Source organism: Hypanus sabinus, chromosome 12 (assembly GCF_030144855.1).
Source record: "Hypanus sabinus isolate sHypSab1 chromosome 12, sHypSab1.hap1, whole genome shotgun sequence".
Classification (NCBI taxonomy): domain Eukaryota; kingdom Metazoa; phylum Chordata; class Chondrichthyes; order Myliobatiformes; family Dasyatidae; genus Hypanus; species Hypanus sabinus.
Genome location: NC_082717.1, coordinates 31,130,534 through 31,151,412, shown reverse-complemented (window position 1 = coordinate 31,151,412; position 20,879 = coordinate 31,130,534). Strand labels below are relative to the sequence as shown.

General features: G+C 40.4%; 1 protein-coding gene across 2 annotated transcripts in view; it reads left to right on the top strand.

Moving 5' to 3' along the window:
* Window positions 1-3,764: 3,764 nt before the first annotated feature.
* lrpprc (leucine-rich pentatricopeptide repeat containing) overlaps window positions 3,765-20,879 on the top strand; it is a 135,607-nt gene continuing 118,492 nt past the window's right edge. The window contains exons 1-6 of one of the 2 annotated variants that reach the window (XM_059985717.1): window positions 3,765-3,924; window positions 11,999-12,210; window positions 14,438-14,560; window positions 18,937-19,058; window positions 19,440-19,498; window positions 20,541-20,627. In XM_059985717.1, the coding sequence (XP_059841700.1) occupies window positions 3,788-3,924; window positions 11,999-12,210; window positions 14,438-14,560; window positions 18,937-19,058; window positions 19,440-19,498; window positions 20,541-20,627 (740 nt within the window). In that variant the 5' untranslated portion in view covers window positions 3,765-3,787. The remainder of the gene's footprint in view (window positions 3,925-11,998; window positions 12,211-14,437; window positions 14,561-18,936; window positions 19,059-19,439; window positions 19,499-20,540; window positions 20,628-20,879) is intronic. The other variant, XM_059985716.1, reaches the window with a different exon arrangement.

The following is a 20,879-nucleotide window of genomic DNA, read 5'->3' as shown; positions in this document are numbered from 1 at the left end:
GCTCTATGTCAGACATATTTGCATTTAGACTTGCTGAGTTTCACCTAATTTAGAGAGGGAAAGTCTAAAAGTACATTAACTGTTTTATTGATTTATTTAGAAATATAGCTTGGAACAGGCCCTTCTGGCCCAACAAGCCACACTACCCAGCAACTCACGTAGCCTAATCACAGATCAATTTACAATGACTAATTACCCTACTAACCAACATGTCTTTGGATTGTGGGGGGAAACCTGATCATCTGGAGCTTTTCCTTTCCCAAATAAGAGAAAATCCGCAGATGCTGAAAATCCTTCAGCCCAAAATTTTGATTGTGCTGCCTGGCCTGCTGAGTTCCTCCGGAATTTTGTGTGAGTTGCTCAGAGCTTTTCCTTTTCTTTCTTGTTTTCTTTTGGCATATACTTTACCAGTGGATTTCCACAGTCCTCGTGAGTGCAGAACTCTGAAGGTTCACTACATTCTAGGTGAAATCATTTCTGTCCACAATTAGACACCCCCTATTTTAAGCCTTTGACCCTGGTTTTAGATAGCACAGCCAGGGAAAACATCAAACCTGCATCTAAACATGAGATTCTGTAGATACTGGAAATTCAGAGCAGCACATACAAATGCTGGAGGAACTCAGCATTCTGTGTTTGAAGGTTTGTGAAAAATGTATATGTTTCCACGTGATCACCTGTCATTCTACTAAACCCTTGAGAGTAGATCACCACTGCTTAATCCCTCCTCAAATGATAAATGAGGAATCAGTCCAGTGAGCCTTCATCGCACTCCCTTTATCACAAGTAGAAACTGTCTGAGGCGGGGAGATGATCTGTGTTCAGCTTTCATAGCTCAGTGCCATGGAGAGAGGAGTGATAACTGTGGAGAATGAGCACAAAATGCCTCTCGCCTGAGATCCTGACACCCTGTCTTTTCAGACCATTTGGACCAATGTTTAATTGACCAAACAACGGAGAAACGAAAGGCACTGGCGCCGTAAGGAGAGGAGTGAACATCACGGAGGGTGAGTAAAATCGGCTCTCGCCTCCAATCTGGGCCTGCATTTAAATTGTCTAAACAGCGGATCATACCTCACACTCGAACCCGGCTTCTGCAAAGGACTTGTGGCCTAGTCCACACCACTTAGTGACTCATTTCGCCACCCATTCCGAAGCTGCTGTCAAGCTCTTCAAATCAACGGTGCCCAGAGTGATCAAACTTCACACCCAGGCCAGGGTGCAGAAGCATCAGAACTCCACGTGCAATTATTCTGCAACGCACCATCTTGGCTCATCCTCTGAATTCGCCTCACCTTTGCTTACCCCTTCACTGTCGGTGGCAATAATTTAACACAATTTACTTCAGAAAAGGAATTTTCAGTGAAATTTAGTCAAATTTCTTAACTTTTTAACTACACGTGAACTGTCACATGGGTTTGGTTGCAACATCTTAACTGGAAGCTATTATGTGAGGGATGATAAACGAATCAGATATGGGTCTCTAATGTGGACTGAGAGTGGGAAACGGGCAGGGGGAGGGGAATCATGGTTGGGAAAAGGGGAAGGGGAGGGGAATGGAGCGGGAAGCGTCAGAGAGACATTCTGTAATGATCAATAAACCAATTGTTTGGAACCAAAAGGTCTTGCCTGGTGTCTTAGGGCTGCATGTGTCAGCACCCACGCCACCCCCCACCCCCAGCACTCCTTCTCTGCCACCTATTCCACATTCCTCCCATGGCGCTCTACCCTCGCCATTCCCGAAACCTTTTGCTCCCACCAGATTTACAAACTTGCCTTCCGCTCCACATTGACAAATACAGTACTGTGTAAAGGTCTTCGGCTCCCTAGCTATACATATGTGCCTAAGACTTTTACACAGTACTGTAATCACGAACAAGAGAAAATATGCAGTTGCTGGAAATCTGAACATGCATAAAATGCTAGAGGAACTCAACAGGCCAGGCAGCATCTGTGAAGAGAGTACGGTCGATGTTTCAGGCCAAGACCCTTCAGCAGGGCTCTTTTCCATCGATGCTGCCTGGCCAGCCGAGTTCCTCCAGCATTTTGTGTGTTGCACAGTACTGAATCTGCATTAAGGTGTCTCTGTTCTTTCTCTCAAACCCTTTTTGCTTCAAGGCCATCATGTTTTCATTTTAATTGCTTGCTGTGTCAATATGTTAAACTTCAGTAATTTGTGTACAAGGATACCCGAGTCTCTCTTAACATGGAGCACGATGGAATCAAAACTAAATGTAATCATTCTAGAATTAGATACTGAGGAGTGCATTACTTAGAGAGCTGCAATTTGATGAAGCCTGTGTGCATAAGAACATTAGAAATAGGAGCAGGAGTAGGCCATCTGGCCCATCGAGCCTGCTCTGCCATTCAATAAGATCATGGCTGATACGGCCATGGACTCATCTCCACCTACCTGCCTTTTCCCCATAACCCTTTAATTACCCTACAATTCAAAAACCTATCAAATCTTGTCTTAAGTATATTTTAATATATTTACTGAGGTAGCCTCCTCTGCTTCATTGAACAGAGAATTCCACAGATTCACCACTCTGTGGGAAAAGCAGTTCCTTCTCATCTTCGTTCCAAATCTACTCCCCGAAGAGGTTACGTCCCCGATTTCTAGTCTCACCCACCAGTGGAAACAACTTTCCTACCTATCCTTTTCATAATTATATTTGTGTCTCTGAGATCTCCTATAATGTCCTCGTTGTTGCCCTGTAATGTGATTGAGGGCTCAGCTTTCTGCTGGACTTCCCACAACAATGAAATTATTTAAGTTAAATCATCACAAATGGCACAAGGCGGCTCGCTGTTCAACAGCTACCTGGTTGGGGTAGGTGTTGGATGGGCTGGGATGAAAAACAATCTCTGACCAGCAGGCCTCAGGGGTGGCTGCGAACCAGTGCAGTGAGTTTACACGAGGTCTTTGTCCTGACGAAGGGTCTCGGCCAGAAACGTCGCCAGCACTTCTCCCTATTGATGCTGCTTGGCCTGCTGTGTTCCACCAGCATCTTGTGTGCAGTGCAGTGAGTGTGGGTTTAGCTAGGGACTGTAGAACCGAGCCATGGGTCTGCTCCACCAGACTCGATTTGCTTGTTCGAAGCTGGTGACATATCTCGAGTTGGTGTGCTGAGTACCTGGAAACGTCCTTTAGGACCACTGAGTTCCAATCAAGGCAAATGTGAAGTGTTGTATTGAGGAACGGAGGGGCCAAGGATACGCCCAGGATGGTTTGACGGTGGCAGTGCATATATAGGAAAGCATAATTCAGTGAATTCAGGGGATTGATTCAGTATTGCTCTAATCTTCTCCTAAAGTGATGGTCAGGGGGTAGTGGCTGAAACTGGTCCCGGATTTTATCCATGGAGGATGTTCACCTTCTCTGCAGGGTGTTCAGGATAGGATGGTGGACGAGATGCTGAGGTGCTTGCTGCAACCTGTCCCCGGAAATAACGCTGGTCGGACCGCATTTAAAAGACAGCCTCGGGGACGCCGGGCCGTGTGTGCGAACTCCGGGGAAACAGTTAGTTGGCCGACAGTGGCTTCTCCACCAAATCCAAGGGGGTGATCGATCTACTTTACGAAGTATTGGGATTGAATATCAAACAATATATGTCTAAAACATAGAAAGAAAAGTTAATTTGGTGGACCGAAGGGAGTTTCTGGTACTTAGAATTGTTTAAAGTTCTTTAAGGGAAAGAGAGAAAATATACCCACGGTGACTCTTGGTTTCGCGCTGTGACCTTTGCGCACCACGTGACCGAGACCGCCCTCCCCTCTCAGAAACATGGCGGCGCTGGTACGGTCGGCGCGGTTGGTGAGGCGATTGCCAGTTTCACGTTTCCTTCGCCTGGGACTCACCCCAGGGTTCAGGCAGAGAGCGCCCGCCATTGCAGGGCGCCGTGCCGGCTGTCCGGTGGTCAGGTGAGTCGGTATCCGGGCGGAGAGGTTGGGAGACCGGGCCGCGGGTCAGGTTGTGACTGATGTGCCGAATGGCCGGCGTCAGCTGTAGGTTCCTGGTCAGTGAGCTGAAAAGTTACCGACGGTAGTCTCACATCATTTGGTTTTGCCTTTTGATTCTTGTAAGTTACTTAACTGATCCCTGGAGCCCCGGTTACTTCTGCTGCACATGTAGCCTCTGACCTTGGGGCCCTGTGGGTTTAGTACCCGATATCCAGGGCTGGGCATGAGGCTATTGACCTCGACTCAGGTTGTTTATTACCTGTCAAGGGATATATACTCACTCCAGGGGAGCTTCCCTTCGTCCTCCCACGCTGCACCCCTACCTTACGAAACTTTGTTGGTATGTTTTCAACATTTCTGCTTATTTCCCGTTTTACAGCTCCATTTACCAGTATTTCATGAATTCAGTTTCAGAATCTGGGCATCACTGTTTTGCCCTTGAGAAGGTGATAGTAAACTGCTGCCTGGAACTGGTGCAGTCCTTCCACTGTTGGTTTGGAAGCTCTCTAATGTAGACTTGGTGATAATATTCAAGTGAGGAGAATGTGATATTTGGAGAATAGGGAAACTTAGAGGCATTCTCATTATCTTCTACCTTTTTCCTTCTGGCAGTGTAAGATCAGGGATTTGATGGGTGTTACTAGAGCAACCTGGACAATGCAGATGGTGGTGGAATTGATAGAGGGTGTATCAAGCGGGCTGCTTTGATCATACTGAATGGCGGTGCAGGCTCAAAGGGCCGAATGGCCTACTCCTGCACCTATTTTCTATGTTTCTATTAAATGGATTGAACTTCTGTGGGGTTGGCAACAGTGTACTCATCCAGCAAGTGGAGAATATTCCATTCTCCTGATTTGTGATTTTTAACTTGTAAATAGTGGAATGCTGTTTCTTTGGGATGAGTCAGTTATTGCAGGACCTCCTGCCTCTCTTGCTCCTGAAGATGTAATGCTTATATTTCTGTCGATCTTCAGTCTGTTGATAATAGGGCCCCTAGAGAGCAAACTGCTGCCCATGTAGCAAGCTCCCCCCCTCCCTGTAGCTAATTAATCCGAAGGAACGGTAGATTGATTCGGCAACAGTGGTGTCACAGCAGTTGCCACTCAGCATTGAACTTAAACGTGGTACTGCGGCTCCAGAGCTTCCCCCATGAGTGGGTATAGCTGTAAGGCAGCAGAGGTTTCCTCCTCTTGGAAGAGCTGCCAGCGACTTATCTTTACCCCTTCTGTCAGTAGAAATGGTTCTGCTTGATGACAAGTGTAGGTAGTTAAATATGTGTAATTGGAGCTTCTCATTGTCTGGTACTTTAATGTTACATGTGTTAGTTGGATGTTGTCTAGCTGTTGTTGCTTGTGCACATGGGCTGCTGAGGGTTTCAGATGGCAACTGAACATTGCCACAAGCCAGCAAACCTTCCCCACTTCTTGACTTTATGTGCAAAGCAAGGTTCATTGATGCAACTGCTGATGATGATTGGGCCTGGGGTGTTGCCTTGAGAAACTCCCGGTGATATACCAGGGTTGGGATTGATTGTTCTGTGACAGCCACAACAGTCTTTGATACAACTCACAGAAGTACTTTCTCCTTGTGCACAATGCCTCCAGTTTTACCTTGGTAGCCTTGCTGCTTTGATGTCATGGCAGTCACTCTTGCCTCACTTCTGTTACTTGGCTCTTTGATCCATGTTTGGATCAGGGCTGTGTTAAAATCTGGGAGCCAATTAGCAAAGGAGAAATTAATTAAGTTCTGGATGCTGAAAATACTCAACAGTGTACTCAGTGGAAAAGTAAACAGTTACTGTTTCAAGATGAAGACCCTTCATCTCAACTGGGTAGTAGAAAAAATTAACATTTTACATTGCTGAGAGGATAGAGATTGGCAGGTGAGGTTAGAGAGAATCCTTCTCATGGACTGAAGCCAAAGTGGTAAGCAGTTAATGAGAGCATTTGGAGCAAAAGAACACAGGACAGAAAAAGTTCTCAGGATTGTCCAGTAGATCATCTGTGTCAGTGGAGGAGAAAACTGAATCTATATGGTTGACCAATAAGGACTGACCAGTTCTAACACAATCAGCAAGTTACCTGAAGTTCTTGAGTTTGGAAGGCTGCAGGTGCCTGAACGAAAACTTAAGGAACAACATCTTGCTTAATGCAAGCAAATTGCTGTTGGGCCCCTGGATGTGGGAAGGGAAAGGATAAAATGACAGATACTGTATATAATGCTTTGAGAGGAATCAGAATTGGTTTATTTTTGTCACATGTGCCAAGGCACAGTGAAAAAAACATGAGACATAGGACCAGAATAAGGCCATCTGGCCCATTGAGTCTGCTCCGCCATTCAATCATGCCTGATCCTTTTTTTTTCTTTGATGCCATGTCCAATCAAGAACTTATCAGTTTCTGCCTTAAATACACCCAACGACCTGGCTTCCAAAGCTGCATGTGACCAGAAGTTCACCACCCTTTGGCCAAAGAGATTCCTCTATATCTCTGTTTTGAAAGGGCGCCCCTCTATCCTGAGGCTGTGCCCTTGTGTCCTAGACTCTCCCACCATGGGAAACATCCTTTCCACATCTACACTGTCAAGGTCTTTCAATGTTCGAAAGGTTTCAATGAGATCTCCCCTCATCCTTCTGAATTCCAGCAAGTGTAGACCCAGAGCTATCAAACATATCTCATATGATAGCCCTTTCATTCCTGGAATCATCCTTGTGAACCTCCTCTGGACCCCCTCCAATGTCAGTACATCTTTTCTGAAATGAGTGGCCCAAAACTCTTCACAATACTCATGTGAGGCCTCACCAGTGCCTTATAAAGCCTCAGCATCACATCCTTGCCCTTGTATTCTAGCCCTCTTGAAATGAATGCTAACATGGCACTTGTCTTACTCACCACCGTCAACCTGCAAGTTAACCCTCAGGGTGACTTGCACACTGTTCAGACATCAATACATGACAATGCATTGAGATAGTACTGGGGTCTGAGGCCTCTTTCAGTCAGAGTTGACCATGGATATTGTATCCTAGCTGTCAAGATGCACAAGCCTGGGCAGTACGATATGGAGAGCAAGCTGTTGCCCATGTAGCTAGCTCCCCCCTCCACGTGATTGAACCAGAAGGAATGGCAGAGACCGATACAGTTTGGTATCAATTGCATCTCAGGAGTTGCCAGTCAGCATTGAACTCCATGTCGGACTGCCTTCGGGACTCCAGCTCTGGATTTTTCCCTGTGGGTTTATTCCTGAAGCCTTCCCCATGAATGGGTATTGCTGCAAGGCTCTGGAGGCTCGAGATCAGAGTTTACCTTCTTGGATTTTTAGTACAAGGTAAAGCAAAAACAGCATGCAGAAGAAAGTGTAATAACTACTGTAAAAGTGCAGCGTAGGTAAACAATACGGTGCAAAGTATGAGGTGCATTGTGAGAAGTCCATCTTATTGTACTAAGGAACTATTCAATTGTCTTAAAACTGGGGTAGGAGCTGTCCTTGCACCTGGTGGTTGATTGTTTCAAGTTTTAGGGAGGAGGAGAACAGAAGGAGGAAAGTGGTTGATGGAGATGGCAGTGCAGACTGTGGTTTGGTCTGACAATACATGTTAGGTCCCAGCATCAATCACTGAGGAATGCCACTTTGCAACCTGCCAACCTGGGAAGGTTGCTTCATGTTCTGTAACTGATACTCATTCTTTCTCTGTACTTTACCTCCAATTCTGTGTACTCTAATCCTGTCAACCCTTCCTTCTGGGGCTTTGTCAAAAACATCTGGAAATCCAAATACATAAACATGCTAGTTCTTCATCGATTCAATTCCTTGTACAAGGCCAACGGATTAGACAGGTGTGATTTTACCTGAACAAATCCATGGATGGTACAGTAGTACAGCTGACTCAGAGCATCTCAGACCTGGTTTTATTCCTGACCTTGGGTGCTGTTTGTGGGGGTTTTCCTATTCTCTGACCATTGAGTTTCCTAAGTGTGTGTATTAGGAAGTTAGCTTGTCTCTATACATTGATACTTGTGGGGGATAAGTCATAAAACCTGTGCAGAGTAAATGAGAATTTGAAAGAATAAAAAGTGTGATTACTCTCGAATTCATGTAAATTTAGTGATTGAATGTTGCATGAATTATGTCTAAGGGCCTGTTTCTGTGTTGTACCTCTATGATTCTGTAAAGTTTCTGCAGACTATAATGCCATTTTAAACTAATCTTATATGCATAATCATCCCTCCAACACCTACCTATTCACGTAGACGTCTACATGTCTCTTAAATGTTGCTGTTATCTGCTTCCATCTCCACTCTGGCAGTGCATTCCAAGCACACAGACTGCTCACAGACTCCAGTAAAAGTAACATCTCTCCACCATTTCCATACATCCTCTATGGCTAATTCAATTTTGAATCCAATCCCCCAGTCTCAATGGATCCCATGTGCTTTAATCTTCGGGATCAGCCTACCAATGAGGCATTTTGCTGAATGCTTTGCTAAAGCCAACGTAGACAAAATCCACTGCCCTTCCTTCAATTACTTGGGTGATAATTGCTGTTGGGAGTGAGCAGCTTTGTTGTGAAAGACTGGAAAGCAGTGCATTGGAATCAAGGCAAATGAAGGGGGAAAGAGCTGAGTAGGATGGGAACTAGGGCACTGAGAGACGAATGGAGGCAGTTGGGAAAGAGTCAGCGGTGGGGAGATTGAGAGAATGGATCAGATTCAGATTGGGGTAAAGCAAGAGAAGCTAAGGAAAACTGTGTTAGATTGTGTTCGTGGCGAGTGGATGATCAGACTCGGTGTGTGTGTGCGTACAGAGATTGAGCATGTGCAGTAGAGGTTGGTACCCAGTTGTCTTGGACATCCTTGCTTTCAGACCAGGTTCTAGACTTTGCCATATGATAGCTGGTGCAGAATGGTTACCCCTCATTAAAAGATGCATAGGTATCTTCCAGTTGGAGATTGTCTCATCCTTGATCACAAGAGACTGAGGAGTAGGAGAAGGAAAAACTATTGATAGTCAATTTCCCCCCCCTCCCCCCCCCCTCTTTCTCCTGAGTCCTCCTGTCCCATGTTCTTTTCCCTTCTCTAGCTCTGTATCACTTTCGCCAATCACCTTTCCAGCTCTTAGCTTCATCCCACCCCCTCCGGTCTTCTATAATTTAGCATTTCCCCCTCCCCCCACTACTTTCAAATTTCTTACTATCTTTCCTTTCAGTTAGTCCTGACGAAGGGTCTCAGCCTGAAACGTCGACAGTGCTTCTCCTTATAGATGCTGCCTGGCTTGCTGTGTTCCACCAGCACTTTGAGTGTGTTGTTTGAATTTCCAGCATCTGCAGATTTCCTCGTGATAGTCAATTTTTGTATGGTTTCCATCATATTTTGGAATGGAAAGACTTCTGATTCAAGTACATGATCTTGGAACAAGTGCAAGGGGAATTTGCTGAGCAACTATGAGGTGTAATTGGAGAAAATTAGGAGAAAAGTTGAGGACCTGGAGAAAGAATCTGATAAGATGCCTTCAATATATCAAGAATATCGGAGTGTGTTGCTCAGAATACAACTTGGGTGCTGCAGTCATGAGCAAAAACATTTTTAAGGACAAATTAATTTAGAAGAGCTATCCTGAAGGCCAAAAATATTGATTTATAGTTGTAATTATTTCATCTTCTGAGTGAAGATTAATGCTTACAAAAGATAAATACATCAATAGTTCTGAGATGGGGCACCTGTCAAGGAAAGATACAATTTAAAACAAGATTGCCTTTGGTTGAAGCTATTGGGGAGAGCAAAGGAAAGTTTGAGGAAAAGCAATTGAAACATTTTTTTACCATTGGTATCAGAAATGAAACACTTGAATTTTTATTGCATCTCTCACATCTATAACAACATCTAAAACACATTAAAGTTTCAAAGTAAGTTTTATCAAAGTACATATCTGTCTACAACCCTGAGCTTCGTTTTCTTTTGGGCATACTAATAAATCTTCAGAAAAATAACCTTAACGGAATCGATGAAAGACCGCTCAACTAGGGCATTCAACCAGAGTGCAGAAGATAAACTGTACAAATACAAAAAAAGAGAAATAATAATAAATAAATAATTAGTATTGAGAACGTGAGATAAAGAGTCCTTGAAAGTGAGTCCATTGGAAGTCCATTAAGTAATTTTTTAGTGTAATCACTATTGTACTGCAGAAATAAGTGACTTTATAGCAAGCAATCACAAAACGTGGACACAAAACTGAAGATGCTGAAATTTGGATCAAAAAACAATGCTGGAGGAACTGAGTGAGTTTGGCAGCCTCCCTGGAGGGAAATGGACAGTCAGCATTTTGGGCTGAGCCTTCATATGGATTCATCAGCAATTTTTCTCTTCCATCACAAAAGGCAATGTGATGATCAGATAAGTTTTCTATTTGTAATTTTGAGAGAACAATAATCTTAAAACCATTCCTTGAGCTCGAGAATAACTTGCTTTCAGTGCAGACTGTGGCTGAAGATCTGTAGGCTCTGCCCATGCATAAGGCAGAATTTGTTTGAAGGGTGTGTCGTTTTGGTGGTGTGCTTTTTGTTGTTTTCTCTGGACTCGAATGTCTCCTGACAAGGTGACCCAAAGTTCTTGGTGCCTCTTGCTCTGTTTCTCCATTTTGGTTGCGTCGAGGCTGTGGATTCCCATTGCTGAGGTTTTAGAATTTAGAATTTTTTTTCAAGGAGGTGTGAGAATATCCTGCTCGAAGTCTCGTGCAGTGAGATGGAGCTTCTTTCAGATGTTTAGTGTGTAAGCCAATTCATTGGAATCATATGATTAGAGCTTCAGTGCTGGGGATGTCCTGGCTGAGGAAACTGTTAGTGATTTGTTTAGCCAGACAGTGGATTTGGAGGATTTTGCAGAGGCACAATACTTGAAGTTAGCATGATTTTACAATGCAGGTAAGGACAGTTGAACATTTTCTCATTCAAGCTGTGAAACAATGCAGCGAGTGAGAAAAGACATTCACCGTGTGGGTTGCCTCTGGGTGTTCTGTTTTCTTTCACATTCAAAAGCCATAGTCAGGGTTTGAGAGTTTGGGCTTGCAATGTTGACACTGGTGGCATGTCAATATTTGTAGGCTGCCCAGCATAACCTTTGCTGATTTGATTTGATGCAAACAATGCATTTCTCTATATGTTTTGATCTTTCTGAGGAGGACCTTTTGCAGAAGTTTTTCTGGAATTGACAGCAAGGAGTCCCTTGTGCAGTTTCTAAAATCAGATTTGTCAACTTTCTTCAAATGCATGCAGTTTCTCCATGTTTTAGATGTTGAACTAAATCGTAACCAATACACTGGAAAGCTTTTTTGACATTGGTTCCGATGAAAGTTTATTGTCCTGAAATGTTCACTCCAGTTTTCTCTTTCTGCAGATACTGCCTGACTTGTTAAGAATTTTAATCATTTTCTATTTTTAGTTAAGTCTTTTGTCCTTTGAGTGCTTAACATCCACTCAAGTGCTAGTGGTTGTTTAGTGTGAAATATCACCTGAAAAGATTCCTTCATCATGACACTGGGGTTTTGATGCTGATTTTAATGTCCAATTCACTGAGTGAACTTAAACTTGCGACATTATTTATGCAACATGATTGCCATAAATGATTGTGCAAAATGGTGTATATTTTTGGATAATTATTGAAAGGATGTTTTCAGGCCGCACATGCAATTAAATAAAGAAAGAGAAGGCTGTATGGCTGCCCAGAAATGTGCTTCATTGCAGTCGCACCAACACCCTGCAATGTTACAGCAAACTTCATTATGTTTATTTCTCTTCCCTTTCCACTGAAGGCAACTTTCTTTTGATTTTTCATTGGATGTACCTGCATGCTAGCCATTCTTCCTTTTCAAGGATGTCGTCATCCCTCTCTAGCCACAGCAGCATTCTGCATCTCTTCCCATTCAATTAATACTCTCCTTTTGTTCTCCCAACCAAGCAGTTTCTTTATGGTTAAGAACATACTACTGTCACTAATGCTGATGTATTTGTATACAACTGATTAAATTTGCTTTTTCTCTTTAGCCTTTCTAGACCTCTCTACAGCAATGTGCGTTCATGTGGAGTTGCCACAGAGCAGAGCGAGCTTGTCAAAGATGAGCTGAATACATCAGTTCGAGCTAGGCAGGCCATGCAGTTTGACTGGGCCTTGAATAAGCTGGATTCCTCTGTTCGGAGAACAGGTCGCATCACAAAAACTTTGCTCCTTCGAATTTTTCATGACATCTGCCGGACAGGTTTGTTTTTGTTTCCAACATACACTTGTAACGTTTAACATTCAGAAATTAATTCTTTGTTTTCTGGTCATTACTGAACTACACAGTTTAAAATAATTTCAAAAGTGATTCAAAAACTCTCTCTCTCTTTGTGTCCTAAATGTGGCAAGGCCTATGAAATTACGTCATGGGTTGTAATTTATTATTTAAAATACAGTGGATTTTGGTTAATTGGGACACATTGGCACCAGTATATTTTGGCCCAAGTAAGCAACTGTCCTAATTAGCTGAAGTTTCATGGAAATATGTAAAAATGTATTAAAAATACAAACTACTATTTAACTGAGTAACAAATAGTGTATTTGAAAGAAATATAGGACAAAGGAAAACACTACCGATATTACCACAGTACGATTAAACTGTTAGTTCTTAATTATTGACAGGGGAATTCATCATTGTATGCTGCTGTGTTCTTTTGTTTGACTGTTAATGAACAAAATCAGCACAGATACCTAGCACAGATAATGGACTGCCTTCATTTCTTTCCTGCATGAAGTAGTGTCGTAATTCCACAATAAATTTCCTGGCACATAATTATGAAAAATCACTGCTCTTTGTATTGGCATCTTTTGGTCCAAATGGATATCACAAGCACATGCAGCTGACACTACTTAAAAACCGTTTGCTCTGAGCACAATGCAGTTTCTCCAATGGTCACACAAACACACCTGACCAACACTATATAGAAACTGCTTGGCAACAGTCTCCTGTCCCAATTAAGCGGCATAGTGTCTGAATAAACAAAGGGAATCTTGGCTAGTTTTAGTTTTTGTTCTTTGAGAGTTGCCCCAAATAAGTGGCTGCCCTGACTAATGAAAGGCACACTTAACTGGAATTCACTGTATTTAGTTTGCAGTGTCTCATTCGTACTTCCTTTTGAGCTGGACCTGATAGTGGAACTGCATTCTAAATCATTTCCACATTGGATAAAATCAGTTGTAAAGTTTTATTTTTATTGAGCAATGCACACAAAATGCTGGAGAACTCAGGAGGCAGCTATGGAGGGAAATTAACAGTCGACATTTTGGGTTGATGCCCTTCAGCAGGACTGGAAAGAAAGGAGGCAGAAGCCAAATAATAAGGTTGGGGGGGAGTCAAGGAGTTGAAGGAGTACGAGCTGCCAGGTGATAGGTGAGACCAGGTGAAGAGGGTTGAAGTAAAAAAAAAACTGGGAAGGGATAGGTGGAAGAAGTAAGAAGCTGGGAGGGGATAGGTGGAAGAAGTAAGAAGCTGGGAGGGGCTAGGTGGAAGAAGTAAGAAGCTGGGGGGGGATCGGCAGAAGCAGAAAGAAGCTGGGAGGGGCTAGGTAGACAATGTAAGAAGCTGCATGGTGATGGGTGGAAGAAATAGCTGAAGAAGAATATAGCTAATTGGAGATGACAGTGAATCATGGAAAAAAGCGAAGGTTTTATTCAACGTATTCACTGATTTTAGTTTAGTTTGTTTGCTGCCTTTTGATCATCCAAGTGTGTTAAGTTTTAAAACCTGGTGGAGGGGTATGGCTGAAATAAATTTATGATATTTATCAGGTGAATAGAGAAGTAGGTAACAGAATTACTACTATGGATTGTGGGGCAACAGTCTAATTACACAGTTAAGTTCATGCTGACCTCAGTTCTGCATTAGAAGCGTACACAATTTCCTGTACATAAACTTTCCCTAAAGTTGTTTGACTTTAGATCAATATGGACTTGTTATGTGGAATGCTTGCTCTGTATTTTGAAAATAAATGTCTGTTTTCGAATTGCAGTTGCTTTAAATATAGTTAGTTTGATAACTATCTTTCTCTTATCCCACACAAAAATACTAAGTTGAATTTGCACTGAAATGGCTGTGCAACACAAAATTAAATGATTGAGTTTTTTTTGTTTGTAACAGGCAATGTATTATGAATCTTCCAGGTGACTTGTTTAGCTAGCATGTGACACCTGTAAAATGATAACTAGTATTGCAGAAAATGTAACTGATCCCAATTGTGAGAGGAATTTTTGATTTTCAGAGGAGTGATCTTTGGTTGTTATCTTCACAAAGAGCATATGGATATCTTTAAGAATTGCATGTGATTGGAATTTAATTCTTTTATCTGTTTTCACTCATTTGAAATTACGCTCGCTGTTTCTGACCCAACGATATTCTCTGAGTTTTATTTTTCTTTAATGTGCAATTTTAATGTATTTATTTTGAACAGGCTGTCCCAGTGGCAATCAAGCCTTGCTCCTTTTGCGAAGCTGTGGCTCCTTGCTTCCAGAAGTGCACTTGACGGAAAGAACAGAATTGGCTCACAGAATCTGGGACAAGATACAACAGCTGGGTATGGGCACGTAAAGTCTCCTTTGTCCATCACATTGAAGTAGCTGGTAATGTAAATAGCTTGTGTTTGCTTGGGGTAGATAATGGTTGATTCCAGCAAATAAATGAGGGCAGTATAAAAATGTATAATTATATTTCTTTGCCTGAAAGATTAATGAAAGACAAGAGGCAGCAGGAAGATGAGATGAAAGACTGAAAGAACTTGGAATTAGCAGTATGTGTCTTAGCTCACTTAACTTGTTCACTTAGTTTTCTGGTCTACTGTATCTTTCAGTTGCTGAAAGGGTTGTTCATTTAATTATAGTCAATGTCCGAAGTTTTGAGGTTGAGAATTCCAATGATTTAAACAGCTTACTCCTTGGTGTGAAATGACATATAGTTTGTTCTGAGTTTTGGAAGAATCTAGCGGCTAATCAGCTAGGAAGAAGATTGATGTGCAGATTGCTGAAATTTTACATTAGTTCATTTCTTATGAAGATTTTCAAGGAAGCTTCAAAAGGAATATAATAGCCTTGAAACCTGGCAGTCATAATCATTTGTGTTTTGGACAACGTTATACATTGTATTATCCTTTTAAGGTTTCCTTAAGAATTCGGGCAAAGAATGACCTGGATTTTGTGGTCAGTGGTGAGAGAGACATGTTTCCTTTGTACTTTTGTCATAACTGCCCACTGAATTGAATTAATTTTTTTAAAGGATTTGGTTTGTAACCTATTTAGGGATAATTTCCAATGTGGCCTACTCTTTTTGGGATCTCTGTAAGCTGGCAAAGTAATGATGTGTTTATTTTAATCAGATTGAAGAAGCCTCACCACCTGCTGGTATAATGTAGCCTTCTGATTTAAAATTTCTTTCTTAAAATATAACAAGGGCAGGGAATGAATGATTACATTGTAAGAATAAAGGAAAGTTTTCTTCCTATTTAAATCTCCAGTAAATAAATTCTGAAAAATTGAAACAAGCTCATTGGCAAAGGAAATTAAAATGTGTTTAGTCTAACAAAGACAAAAAAAAGACTTGCCTGTGAATGTGTAACACCTAGTTTTCTTTGGCAGGTTTAGAGGGTAAATGGAATAGCAACTTCATGCAATTAATATATTTCATGAGTTAAGAAGTCGAAGCAGGAGTTGGCATCTGGCCCTTTTTGTCTGCTTTGTTGTTCAGAAAAATTATGCTTTTGATCTAAGTGTAGAGGAAAGAGAAAATTCTATCTCCCACTCTACTACACTTGTATCAATGCCATGATTCATTTAATATACAAGTCTTTCAACAATTTTATCATCAAAAACAAATATTTACCATTCTCAGAGAAATTCCTTCTCAACTGTCCTGAATGGGGGAAAGGACATTTTGAAGCTATCATCCTTGCCTTAAGAAATGATGTGGGTGACATCAACTCTGCATCTCTGCTGTCAAGCACGATATGAATGTTGTACACACCTATTAATTCTGAACACTTCAAAATGTAGAACCACTCCGCTTAATCCTTTTTGAAATGAAGGTTCTGTCATACTGGTACATTTAAACACCAAGTTTCTCAGCGGGACAACAATCAGGGTTGCAGTTGTAGAGGAACAGGGTGACGTACAGATAATACCTTGCAGATTCCTACATTTAACTTTAATCCTTAATAATTACTGTTAGTTTACTATTAATCTTAATGCAAAATTCCGGCCACAAAATATTTTAGGCAGAATGCACTTTTTTTTTGTTTTCAAGTTTGGTCAGTGAAAATCAGTCTTACAGATTTAATCTTTTTTGCAACAGCTCAACATCATTGTGACAAATTCTATTTTCCATTGTCACAAGTCTATTCATTATCTCACAAATGTGAAATATTGATGTTATAAATTTGTCCTGTTTCACGGTGTATGGGCATGTAAGGTAAAAGACTCCTTTCATTTCTTTTATGTGACTACATCTAAAATGGCAGTAGCTCCAGGCAAATTACTACATTCATAAACACTTCTGGGGAAAAATATGAAAAATCTGGGAGGCAGATAGATTATATAATTCATTTATATTGCTCTAAAGCCACAGAAATATAATTTAACAATCCATCTTGTTTCCTTGATTTGAATTGAATAAAAAGATGGGTAATTTAATTTATATATTTCATTGAACTATTCTGCCAACAGGATGTTTAGTGTCAAGCTTTGAAAAGAAATCGCTTTTACGTGTTGCAGTCGTGTTTATCGCAGAACTTCTGAAGCTGTTAATGTCATAAATATTTAACCCCTTGGCTTAATTGCCATACAAACTCAAAGTTAGCTGTGTAAACATTTTTATTTAATTGGGACCAGGAAATCTAATTTAAAGTATGAGGGCTTGAGTGCTTCTGACAATCGTTGTGTATCTGGTCAAAATCTCAGCTGTTTCTAACAATTTCTTTGGAACTGCTTAGACTTCTTTCAGTTTTATAGGATCCTGGCAGTCATTGCTTTCAAAGGAACTTGCAGAGTTCCAGGACTTAAAAATAAAGAATAGAATTAAACGTCTTTATTGTCAGAATTAATGTCTCATTATTATCCCAGAATAGCATAAAATTTTATTTCCCGAGCAATTTTAGCAAGAATTATGATCAGAAATTATTTAATATATGGAGGGAGGCCCAACAGAAAGAGTTGAGATAGTTCAAGTGCAATTGCAAGAAAAGGTTTGTGAACCCTTTGCAATTGCCTGGTTTTCTGCATTAATTACTCATAAAATATGATCTGATCTTCAGCTAAGCCACAATGATAAACTAATATCACAAGCAATTGCCCTTTTCATGTCTATATTGAACACATTGTTTAATCATTCACAGTCTAGGCTGTGAACTCTTGTATTTAGTAACTGGTAGAACCTCCTTTAGCAGCAATAACTTCCACCTAATGTTTCCTGTTGCTGCTGATCAGACTTGCACAATGGTGAGGAGGATTTTTTGACCGTTCTTCCTTACAAAACCGCTTCATCAATATTTCTGGGATACCTTGCATGAACAGCCCTCTTCATGTCATAGCACAGCATCTCAATTGGGTTAAGATCTGGACTCTGACTTGGCCATTCCAAAACACAAATTTTCTTCTTTTTAAACCATTCTGCTGTTGATTTACTCTTGTGTGTGTTTAGATCATTGTCATATTGCATTGTCTAATTTCTATTAGGCTTGAGTTGTTGGGTTACTACCCTGATATTTCCCTGTAAAACATCATGATATAATTTTGAATTTGTTGTTCCCTCAGCGATAGCAAGCTGTCCAGGCCCTGAGGTGGCAAAGCAGCCCCAAACCATGATCTTCCTTCCAGCTTCACAGTTGGGATAAGATTTTGGTGTTTGAGTACAGTACCCTTTTTCCTCTTAACCTAGCAATGTGCATTTCTGCCAAAGAGTTCAACTTTTGTCTCATCTGTCAACAGAATGTTGTCCCAGAAGTGTTGTAGAAAATCCAGGTGGAAACTTCAGATGTGCAGCAATTTTATTTTTGGAGAGCAGTGGTTTTCTCCGTGTTGTTCTTCCGTGAGCACCAATCTTGTTCAGTGTTTTTCTTATTGTGAACACATGAGCAGAGACTTCAGTAGGTTCTGGAGATTTCTGCAGGCCTTTTGCTGTTATCCTTGAGATCTTTTCATCTCCTTCAGCATTGTATGTTGTGCTCTTTGTGTGACCTTTTCAGGATGCCCACTCCTAAGAGAGCCACAACAGTACTGAATTTTCTCCTTTGGTAGATAATTTCTCTTACTGTGGACTGATGAACACTCGGGCCTTTTGGAATGCTGTTTGGAATCTTTTCCAGCTAAAATTCTTCTTCAAAGGACCTCTGAAGGTTGTTTTGATCAAGGCATGCTGCACATAAATAGATCTTTCTTGAGAAGAGCAGGCTCTGTCAGTGACCTGACTTCGTCTTTTTTTATAGGGCAGGGCACCTCTAGAGCTCACATCTCCAGTCTCATCCCATTGATTGGAACACCTGACTCCAAATAGCTTTTGGAGGAGGCATTACCCCAGAAGTTCATATACTTTCCTGAACCTAGACTGCGATTGTTTAATTGGTGTACTCAGTGTGGACAAGAATTCGTACAATTGCTTGTGTGTTATTAGTTTAGGCAGATTGTGTTGGTCTTTTATTGTGACTTAGATGAAGATCAGACTACATTTTTATGAGTAATTATTGCAGAAAATGAGGTAATTACAAAAGGTTCACAAACTTTTTCTTACAACAGTGTTTGGTAGAAATCCTTATTGTTGAGAGGTGAAAGATTTCAGTCCATTGTTTTGAGCTAAATGTATTACTGTTGCAAAGATTTGTTCCATATGTTAAACTGTGCAGATATAATTTTAATCAGTAATTATGGATGAATATATGCTATTTTCTTACCAAAAGTCTATGATACTTAGGTGGTGTTTATGACGTGAGCCACTACAATGCATTGTTGAAAGTCTACCTTCAAAATGAACACAAGTTTTCACCAACTGAGTTTCTGGCAAAAATGGAATCTGCAAATGTACAACCTAATAGAGTGAGTTAATTGTCCTGTTTTGTATGGTTTCAAAATCAATTGCTTCCAATTTTGTAGTTTCTATCTTGATTAAAGCTATAATATTTATAGATGTTAAAAGTACTTGAAATGTGTACTCAAGTCTCAAGTTATTTTATTTTTCTCCTATTGGATGTAAAAGTAAACCTCTCTCTTCATTGCAGTACCAACTTTCCCAAAATATCTTGTGTATGTTCATCTGACTATAAAATTAAACATTTATTAATGTCAGTAAATATTTATTTTACTATTTTAGTTCATTCAGATTACTTATCAAATTGCATGTAGAGATAATGTGTCAAGGAAAATTTGTTACAAATTATTGATTTTTTTTTTTGTTCCCCTCCTTGTTTCAAAATACAGGTTACTTTCCAAAGGCTGATAACAGCATATTGTAATGATGGAGATATTGAGGGTGCAAGGTATGATTTTGAAACAATTCTTAATATACTGTAGATTGTGTGCTTGGGGAATGCTAAAAATGTTTTGCCTTATTTACATAATAAGCCCAAATTTTTAGAGTAAGTTTTCAATAATTTTATTATGAAAAAGGAAACCACAAAATGACAATTATTATGGAATAAGTAATCAGTTCTTGACATTGACAAGCCTATATCTTTCTTAACATGAGAGAGACATCGGTGTTTGGAGGATTCCTGCAGTGTGCTTTATCTGATAACAGTGGTGGAGATACTTTAATGAGAATTGTGCCACTTGTTTGTTGTTTCAAAGCAATTTTTCACAAGTGTTACCTTCATGTTTGCTGTGTGTTCAGGTTTATTTTAATAGATGAGTACAAATTAATGTTGGAGATTGAAAATACACTGCTCTTCACACAGTCACCTGGCACATTGCTTAAATTTAAGTTGTTACAATGTTGAGAAAGCCTCAAATTGTGTTTTGACTCTCTGCCCTGGTATCTTTCATCAAAGATGGTAAGGTTTTTTCCCCCTTTTGAAATGAAGTTTTGGAGAAGAAATTCCAAGACTTTGCATTTTTTGTCATTATACTCCATGTCCAAATAAGTTCCAAGTGAGTGTCATGTTCAAACTAAATATGTAAAAATAGACTTCAGGCAAGCGATCCAAGATTGGACCAATCCTCGATGAAGGGAAATGCGAGGATCAACATTTCAGTTGTGACTCTTCATCTCATTAAGCTCGTCCATTTTCTCCATACTGTGGCTGAAGATTTTGCTCAGTGCAACTCAATTGCTTTCAACAGTGTTGTTTTGTAAAGAGTAGCCTTTTCATATCTGTTGAATGTCTTATTATTATTAGCATTTCATATACTTTGGAGACTAGAAAGGACAGTAATTGCCCAAGTAACTAGTGTGTTTGTATATATAAGGGAAAATTAATCAGTTGATTGGAAAGGAATTTGAATTGTTTGCCTTTATTTACATTTACTTGTATTTAAGTATAGCGATGTGATATTAATACTTATCATTTCATTCTCTTCTAGTAAGATTCTTGGTTTCATGAAGGATAAGGATCTGCCAATTACTGAGGCAGTGTTTAATTCCTTGGTTACAGGACATGCACGGGCTGGGTAGGTAAATAGAGAACTTATGACTTGGAATGTATATTGCTTTAAAAAGTGTTAAATCAATATAATATTTTAAAATTTCGGAACTGTGTGCATGTCTTTATTTTCTTGTTTAAAATGTAAGCCTGGTGATATGGTAGTTTTGTTATTAAATAAGCAGAGTTTGATTTCAAGTGTACTGTGGCTCTCAATTGAAGGAGCCTTAATTGAAAATCCGAGATAGAATGGACGTAGAGAGGAAGTGGGGGGCAGTCT